The sequence below is a fragment of the Zootoca vivipara genome, chromosome 13, assembly GCF_963506605.1.
Source record: "Zootoca vivipara chromosome 13, rZooViv1.1, whole genome shotgun sequence".
NCBI classification, from domain to species: Eukaryota; Metazoa; Chordata; class Lepidosauria; order Squamata; family Lacertidae; genus Zootoca; species Zootoca vivipara.
In genome coordinates, this window is record NC_083288.1 from 13,961,635 (window position 1) to 13,971,114 (window position 9,480).

Sequence of the window (9,480 nt, forward strand, 5' to 3'; positions counted from 1 at the left end):
TGGGACAGGCTTCCAGGCGCAAGCCAAGAGGCAAGCAGTTCGGCAATGTGTTAAGCCCGCCCCCCGCCCCTTCCCTCCCGTGTGACTCGTTCTCTGCGGTTCTGTTGAAACTTGCACAGGGCTGGGGATCTGCTCCGACTGGATGTCACCCGAGGGTACAGAGTCATTTATCTAGATTACTTCCCCCCCCCTCTCTCTTCCCCTTGACTCTTTAATTCCATACCCACAGGCAAAAAGTCAGTAAGTTATTGCTCACACCTATTAAAGTGTATGTAATGGGCAGAGATCTGCAAGGTTACGGCCAATTTCACCCTTTTCGGGGTGCTTTTTAGAGTTCGATTAGAATTGTGGACGTGCATCCCAAAAAATATTTCTCTTTTGGCAGCGGGGCGGTGGGCGGCAGGGTTTGCAGTTTAAAACCTTGCGTTTCCAAGACACAATGCTTCAGAGGTGGGACAGTGGTATTATGAGAGAAGAAGGGATCTGAATGAAGGCAAGAGCCGGAGTCAAATTGTATCGCACGTTCCTTGCAACTGCGATTTCCTAGTGGTGGAGGTGTTTGTTCCTGGAAGGCAGGTGGCCTTTCACTTTCCCTGCTTCTCCTAGAATATGTTCAGAAGCCTGAGTGTGCCGCTTCCAAAACTGGACTTGAAACAAGACCAAATTAAGTTGGCACCCCTGCGGTTGGGATATTTTTGAGGGGCTTTAGGGGGCAGGGAAAGAAGCATGCTTTTTTTTCCTGCACTGACCAGAAGGAGGAAAGTTGATTGATTATATTTGGCGCCACAGCTGGTGGTGCAGGAGCCAAAATAACTCACCTAGTAGGTGATATCAATGGTCCGTCCAATTTGCCATTGTTTCTTCTGCCCCTGCCCAGCCAGACGGCCCAGGAAACTTCATAAACTGAGCCTGACGGCGGCAACATTGTCCTATTTCGGGGTATTCCCCACCAGTGAAGAGTGAGTTCATCTCCCAAAAAGAGTGACTGCTTTGGGGTGTTTAGCAGCTTCTCTCCCACCTCATCCTCCTTGGCCACAGACTTTGGGTTGGTATTCTCAGAAGCGAGAGTAGCAAAATCCTTAAACTCAAATCGCAGGATCCGAAGGGCTCCCAAGGACTGGAACAATCTGTTTTTGAAAGCTCCCCAACTTCAAAAACATGTTGCCTTAAAGGGCTGGTGGTAATGGGGGTGAGCACTGCAATTTTTTAAAAATGGGAGCCCCAAGTCCTCTCGGGCAAGTGGAACTGGTTTTGTGGCTCTTTGCATGCCGGCCATAATATCTTCTACAATTCGGTTTATCAGAAAAAGCCAGTGACTACTATCCTGCCTGCTCACCATCATCCTTACGTTGCTTGCTTGCATTAAAATGTAGCTTCTAAATAATCACACAGTCAGTCTTGAATTTCATATATGGGACAGAAGTTTAGACCCCAAATTTATAGAACTATAAGTATTGGAATTTAATGTGAACACTTTTTGATTTTTTTTTTAAGATCACCTACAGATGTTAGATTCCTTATACATTTTTCCAAAGTGAAAAATTTCAAAACTTTTTAAATAGGCTGTTGCAAGAACCTCTTGGATTAGTTTGAGGGTGTTAATGGGGGGGTGGGTGACCCCTCATGCTAAGTTTCCCTCCTCCTCACGGGTGCAAAAATCCAGTCGCTTACTGGCACCTAAAAAAAATGGGTCTGATCAACTGGGTTTCCGAAGGAGACTGCAGCCCTTTGAAATGTTGACGTGTTAAAGGCTCATTCAAAAACGTTCAGCGTTATTTGTAAGGGGATGCTTGCTTTCCACTGACAAAAACCCAGGTTTAGTAGGGATTCCCTGCAGACTCCATATTTTAGGGGAAATTGAAAAATCTCACCTCACGCCTTTCCTTTCTCTGTCTTCCAAGGTTTTGCCATGCGTTGCCTCCACACTTCTCAGGCCTTTCAGCAACTCGGGGTGCTAAATTGTGCCCTGTGCAAATTTCCAGGCTTGTGCAAAGAACCGCAGAATACAAACTGGAGTTTAAAGAGAGGCAGTGCGGTGTAACGGTTATAGTATTCAGCTAGAACCAGGGTAAAGTAAAATGTAAAGGATCCCTGCGATGGGGTGAGCTCCCGTTGCTCTGTCCCAGCTCCTGCCAACCTAGCAGTTCGAAAGCACGCCAGTGCAAGTAGATAAATAGGGGGCGGGAAGATAAATGGCGTTTCCGTGCGCTCTGGTTTCCATCACGGTGTCCCGTTGCGCCAGAAGCGGTTTAGTCCTGCTGGCCACATGACCTGGAAAGCTATCTGTGGACAAACGCTGGCTCCCTCAGCCTGAAAGCGAGATGAGTGCCGCAACCCCATAGTCGCCTTTGACTGGACTTAACTGTCCAGGGGTCCTTTACCTTTACCTTTTTTTTTACATGGCTTTCCCCAAAGAAAGTTTGTTCAGGGTGGTGGGAACGAGAGCTTTGCGAGGTCGGCACCCTTAAAAAAATGCAATGATGTTGCGACAACTTAAGCGCAGGGTCCCTTCATAATAGTCACAGCCATGCCCTGCTCGCAGCCACACACTGTTCGAAGATTACACAACCCTCTATACCAAGAACCGGGGAGTCCCAAGTTCAATGGACCACTCAGCTATGAATGCCTTTGGGTTGAATCATTGCCTCCCAATCTTACCTACCTCACAGGGCTGTTGTGAGGATGAAATAAGTGTGTGTGTGTGTGCGCGCGCGCAACCATAGACTTGAGCTCATTGAAGAAGGAAGTTATAAGCCTAAGAATAAATAATAAGACAGTTTTGAGTTGGTTTAGCCCTGACTGCTCTCACCTGCTCCTTGTCCCTTCAACAAGGTGAGCTTGCTGCGGTTCACTGGTTGATTTTGTCTCTCTCTTTGTCTCTTCCCTTTGAACTTGCGAAGATGGATCCCGAGTACCGTGTGCGAAAATTCCTGGCACTTCTAAGAGAAGAAGGAGCGTAAGTGACAGTAAGAGCATCTGACATGGGTGTGTCCGCTTATTCTTGCCTGATCTGCGTGCATGCTTAATAACTCGCCATGTGTCATTGGCCCAGACCAGAATTTTATCAAGAGTTCTTTTTGTAAACCTTGGTTTTACAAAAAGGAAAAAAAAAAGGTTCATCTTCGTCCTTGGTGGCTGTTTAAATTACTCCATTCCTGCATCAGCCTTTGTCTTCTTATTTCAACATTTTGCTTATTCACCACCGACATGAGTGTGTGTGAAAATGTGTTACATTCATATATATATATATATATATGGTCTGTAAAAAGGGAGGGAGTTTTGTGGCTCAAGCTTACATAGGAACCTTATTATTATTATTATTATTATTATTATTATTATTATTATTATTAAAATGTGTATACTGCCCTATACCCGCAGGCCTCAGGGTGGTCACAACATAAAATCACAGTATTAAAAACAAACAATACATAATAAAAAACAAAAACAAGAATAACTCAGTAATTCCCCTCCTCTCCAACACATTTTAAAAGGGCATTGGATGTCAATCAGCCCAAGGCCCGGTTGAAGAGGAACGTTTTCGCCTGGCACCTGAAGGTGTATATTGAAAGCGCCCGGCAAACCTGCCTGGGGAGAGCATGCCACAAACGGGGAGCCACTGCATAGAAGGCCCCGTTCTCATGTTGCCACCCTCCAGGCTTCTCGAGGAGGAGGCACACGAAGGAGGGCCTCAGAAGATGATCTCAGGGTCCGGGTAGGTTCATATGGAGAGAGGCAGTCATTGAGGTATTGCAGTCCTGAGCCGCTTAAGGCTTTGTAGGTCAAAACCAGCACCTTGAATTGGGCCCGGAAGCTGATAGCCAGTGCCGTGTCATTTATCCTTTCTGTATAGCCATACTTTCTGACCCCCACAAAGCCCCTTGTTTTCATACGTTTTTGGGCTTGGCTTTGACATCACTGTGAGGGAAAGCACTCTGAACATGAGCGTCTAAGAGCAGCTGATGCCCTGCCTTATAACCGAACCCCTGGCCACTAATCTGGGTCACCAGCAAGCTGAAACTCAAGATTAAATGCCGCGAGCTGAGCAGCGTGTTACAAAACAAAACAGAACACAGCACCGTTCCTCTTGCTCTGCTCTGTTTCAGATTGCACTTGTGGCGGGGATGGTTGGTGTTCAGACCCCCTGCATGTAGAAAAGCAGCACACCAAGGAGGAAGCAAAACTAGACCCCTTCCTCCGTCACATGGAGGGAGGATCTGACGGAGGGGAATTTACAATCATGCTTGTTCCCTCCCTATGAAGACGTGCACACCCAGATGGCGGTAGCAGGTGGATATTTTTGAATGCGTTGGGCTCTGGGGCCATTTCTGTTCCGGTTGTCCCCACGCACGTCTAGTCGCAGGGCACGGCCCGCCTCTGGGCCGGAGAGTCTGTAGATTTAGCTCTTCCACAGCGGAAGCGGTGATGCCTGGAAGAGCTCCTATAAGGGGCCAGGAGAGGGAGGAGTTTCCATGGACCCCTGGTTTAGATTCAGACCCGATTCTGTACCTCTCCAGGGTGAGATTCTGCTAAAGGCAGCATATGCTTGGGGGCTGTGCTGTTTCCCCTCAGCCTGCTCCAGTGCAGAGTGAGAGCCCGTTGACCCTCTTTCTTTTTGCAGCTTGGAGGATTAATCCCTGATGCCCGGCCATCTTTGTGACTCCGCATGCGCTTCCCATCTCTGGATGCCCAGCCGTGTGTGCCACTCACCATCCCTCCCCCAAGATATGCCCGCCCCTTTGTGGAACCGGTTGCCCTCTTTTTCTTTGCAGTAGCCCGCTGGACTAAGAGTGAAGCCCGGAGCCTTGGGCAGAAGCTGGGGGCTGGGGAAGAAGCCAAGGAAGAGCCCAGCCCCCCACCAGAACCACCTCCTCCTCCTCCTCTTCCGTGTGGTGTGTCTGGACAAGAGCCTAACATTCGGCCTCCTTCAGAGACTCCCCTCATCCCTCCTCTTTGCATGTCGGATGCAGCCGAACACTCCACCCTTTGTTATCTATTGTCCTCAATATTCCTGGTGTCTCGTGGCAAATCAAAACTCTCTATCTAGAGTAACTGCTTTCGTATTATGCTACCTGCTCACTTGGTTTTGGCGCACAGGGGGAGGAAAATAAACGTACCCCATGAAGACCTGTCCGTGTTAATGCACAAGCGGGCAGTAGCCCCTAAGGCCCCAAACACGGGGAAGTCCTCCTCATTCCAGACCCGTGTATGGTCCTTCTTAAAGCAAGCGGTTTGGTCCTTGTGGGCCGATACCGCGCTGTGGAGCTTCAGGCTCATCCCAGGGCAAAACAGTGAATGAAGTAGTCATCACAAGACCAGGGTCCAGAGAGTTTTCTTCTTGGATTTTAGGAAAGAGGGACAATGGTGGTGGCTGCACCCTTCAGAGGCTCGACAACATTGGCAGTGGCTGTGGCTAGCTAATTCCCACTGGCCATTGCCCACTGGGCGTGGCAGAACCCAGCCGGACTTTGGTGCACTAAGGCACTGGGGTAGACAGCACAGGGCTACCCTGATGCTGTTGGACTTCAGCTTCCATCATCCCCGACCATTGACCATGCTGGCTGGGGCTGATGGGAGTTGTAGTCCCCCCGCATGGGCTATCCCTTCACTAATGGTTTCCTATAAAACAGGCAGCGTGGTCCCACCCATAGATGCAGACAGCTTAGTATTCCTGCAAAAGTTTGAAAACAGCCTGCAGCTTTCTGTTGCAGTGCCCTTCCTCGCTGGAGTCTGGCCCCTTGTGATGTCCCGCAGATCTGTTGCAGGAGGATCTGTGTGCAGTTTCCCCCATGTACGGTTACATGAGCTCATAGCGATCTTCCCAGGTGGCTGTCAGAGACCTTGGTCTCTGCTGTCGGCTTCTTGCTTTTCAGAGTAGTGGCATCACGAAGGCGGGAAGCTGTTACGCTTCTTCCAGAGAGGCTTCCTTTGCTGTGCACCTGCAATAGTGAACCAATAGTCCCATTTGCTCTTGGGAAACCACCAAGCATCTGGCCCCGAGCAGTGTCACGCTTGTTTACATTAGAGCCGGAGGAGCTGTTCCACCTATCTCCACCGCTCAGCTGCATTTTATTGCAGAACTTGCCACCTGGATCCTGCCCGTCCCATCGAGAAGTTTCCCCGTCGTATCGGCAGCAATTGCCCAGCCGGTTTGGGAGTCAGGAAACTACACGAGAGGGGTGCACATGCACATAGTGTTGAGTTCCGCGAAGCCCATAGGGACAGGAGGGTAAGGAACTAATTCCGGAGGTTCCCCTTCCTCTGAATTGGCTCTTAACACTCCTCCGTAGAAATACAGGTGGTTTAATGTCCCTGAATAATCTTCCTCCACCTTATCCACAACACAAGTGAGTGGCTGGACCGATCTGCCGTCTTGCTGAACCCCCCCCCCCCATATATCATTGGCGGGGTCCTTATTCCCCACCTCTCCCAAGTTGCTACAATCAGGCAGATGAAAACAACACTTGACTCCCTTTCGCCCTGTGCAGCAAAAGGAAAACAGTTGTGTTAGAAGTTGCTGCAGTGTACTTGAATCACAATGGATGCATTTATTATAACGTGGGTTAGCAGCTTTATCCCCTTTTTTAGTTCCTTCTCTCCCCCCCCCCCCCGGTTATTAGTGTTGAGGATTATGTGAATCCCTGGTGGAGCTGTAATATCCCCTCTTCAGCTGTGCGATTGCTCTGTTTCCAGCTGCACCTTTGCCTCCACCCCCCCACCCCCCCGGCCCAAATCTCAAGAACCTTCTCCTTTCTCCACCTTCTTTCATCTTCCAGTGAAAGGGAAACACACATGTTGTATTTAACGTAACGTCTTGGAACCAAATGATGTAAAACATTTTTATTGTGGGTTTTTCTTTTTTTGTCCAAAGCTATATTCGGAGAGAGAGAAAAATACAAATATATATGTATATATTGATTGATTGTATGTTTAAAACGCAGGTGAACTGATGCAATAAAAAGGCACAGATACTCAGGTGTTCGGGTGGTTTGTGAACGGCGTGGCAGATGAGCGAGTCGTTCGGCTCTCCTTGGAATGTCTGCGCAATCAAAGATGCTGCAGTGCCACAGAAAGGTTTTTGAACTAGCTTGTGGCAATGTGAAGCTTTAAAGGCCAGAGCTTCGTTCAGCAGATATGTGGCTTGAGAGTGTCCCTATTTTCATCGGAGAAAAGTTGGGAGGGTATGAGAAGCGTACGTGTACAGTCGCACCTTGGAAGTTGAACGGAATCCGTTCCGGAAGTCCATTCGACTTCGTTCAAAAACCTGCAGCCAATCGGAAGCCGCAATGGGCGTTTGGCTTCCAAAAATCGTTCGGAAACTGGAACACTCACTTCCGGGTTTCAATCGTTTGGGAGCCGATTTGTTTGGGAACCAAGGCGTTCGAGATCCAAAGTACGACTGTATATGGAAGAAGTGCTTGGAGGGTATGTTCTCAAGGTTGGGTACCATTGATGCCAGAGATGCAGAGAATCCTGGTCAGTCAACCAGATGAGCATAAGGCCAGGATTACAGGATTTATACAAGGCCTGACTATACACAGGCCTTATACTGCTTGCTCCAGTTCCCTTCCATAGCTGAAGAGGGTTCTGCCACCTGAGCATATTACCCAGTACCAGGAAGTTTTAGGTTAGGACTCAGAGATTCCCATTTCAAACTCACAAGTCCCAGATTGCTTTCCCATCCCCCTCGCCTTAATGAAAAATCAAATCCACTTCTGCCCCCACTCCTGCTCTCGTTCCCATTAATAATTCTCTCTTTAAAATATTTCAGAATCAGTGCTCCATGCCTTTAGAAGTCGAGATAAAAAGAATGAGGAGCTAATAACTCACGAATTGTAAAAGTCATCGAGTGCAAATTGCCTCCTCCGTTGTGCCTCATGGGTTCTGACAGTAGCTTTCTCGTGTCTCTTTTCCCGTATGGAACGAGTAATAACATTTTTTAAAAATTTCGATTAACCCTAGGCAGCCAATTCCCTCCTTTCCCCAACACTTTTCGACACACCCACCCACCCACTCACCCCCCTGCCTTGCACACTAACGCTACAAAAAAAACATTCCAACAATTCTAAGGTTGCTTTTAAGTGCCTTTAACTTTATTGACTTAAAGAGGACCAAAGAGAGGTGAAATATATTTCTTCTTCTTCAAATATATATATAATATATATATTTATATAATATATAATCTTAGTTAACTCAAAGGTATATATATACATTGTATAATAAATAATTATAAAAAGAGCATTTTCTGAATATAACTTTCAAAAAAGGCTGGAAACCCTCTACGGCTTTGTAAAGAACTTTGGATACAGCAGGTTGAAGGGAGGTGCGCGGGGGGACGGCGACGATGACTTAATGTCCCCCCCAAAGATGACTGGAATATATAGTTTATTAGTATGCATATGCCTGTACCAGCCCCTTACTAGTCAAGCATAATGGATAAGAGATCGGGGGCAGGCTGAGTGACTGCAGGGACAAAACTAAGATTTATTTCACCACACAGGCTGGGAGCCTCAATGTCGCCCCTTTGGAGGCTTCACCCGGGGCAAAAAAAACACAAAACCACCTGGCTAGCCCCCCTGTAGCTACCACACTGCCTCTCTGGAACAGATTCCCTTTTTAAACACAAAAATCAGCCGTGAAGTTAAGTGTGGTTAATGCTAGCCAGGAATCCTCCTAGCCAGGATCTGAAGCTTACCTTTGACCGCTGATCAGCATTAATGGTAGCTAACTATACTGACCTCCTCCTCAGTTACGGATCACAGTTTGCAATGCCATCGCCCACTCCCAGCCGCTCTCAACTGCAGTGAGAGAACTCCCATGCTAGGTCTACAGCAGCACAGGGGTCTGTTTAGTGTGGAAATTTTGCTGCTGAGTAGACAGTGGGCTTAAATATGTACACTGGCTGGCTTCTGGCTAATGCTATAAACGCCCAGACACTTTGGCTGTGGGTAAAGGCCTACTCAACCAGCATTGTGGAGATGGCTTTAGGAGGTATACCAGATGAGAAACCGAGTGTGTCCCATCTCACAAAACGTCAATACAGTGGTACCTTGGTTCTCAAACTTAATCCATTCCGGGAGTCCGTTCAACTCCCCAAACCATTTGAAAACCAAGGCACGGCTTCCGATTGGCTGCAGGAGCTGATTTGTTCGACAACTAAGCCATTTAAGAACCAAAGTACAATGGTACCTCAGGTTACAGACGCTTCAGGTTACAGACTCTGCTAACCCAGAAATAGTACCTTGGGTTAAGAACTTTGCTTCAGGATGAGAACAGAAATTGTGTGGCAGCAGCGGGAGGCCCCATTAGCTAAAGTGGTACTTCAGGTTAAGAACAGTTTCAGGTTAAGAATAGACCTCTGGAACGAATTAAGTTACCACTGTACCAGGGTAATGCAGTCTTTTATGTTGCCAACAAAGACCCTTGCTTCCAAGAACTGGAAGTTCTAGTATCAGCCTGTCCCAGGGCCTCAGGCTTCAAAAG

The 9,480-nt window shown here is 47.8% G+C and overlaps 1 protein-coding gene across 6 annotated transcripts in view; it reads left to right on the forward strand.

The window, feature by feature from the left end:
- The window catches only part of NSF (N-ethylmaleimide sensitive factor, vesicle fusing ATPase), a 103,914-nt gene extending 96,946 nt beyond the window's left edge, over positions 1–6,968 (forward strand). Inside the window, exons 20-22 of one of the 6 annotated variants that reach the window (XR_009558435.1) lie at positions 2,901–2,956; positions 3,492–3,712; positions 4,619–6,968. Coding sequence is in view for 5 of the 6 variants with exons in the window: in XM_060281085.1 (XP_060137068.1) it covers positions 2,901–2,956; positions 4,770–4,785 (72 nt within the window). In the remaining variant the exon portion in view is untranslated. Of the gene's footprint in view, positions 1–2,900; positions 2,986–3,491; positions 3,713–4,618 lie in introns of all 6 variants that reach the window. The other 5 variants (XM_060281087.1, XM_060281089.1, XM_060281088.1 and 2 more) reach the window with 5 other exon arrangements.
- The last annotated feature ends 2,512 nt before the right edge of the window (positions 6,969–9,480 follow it).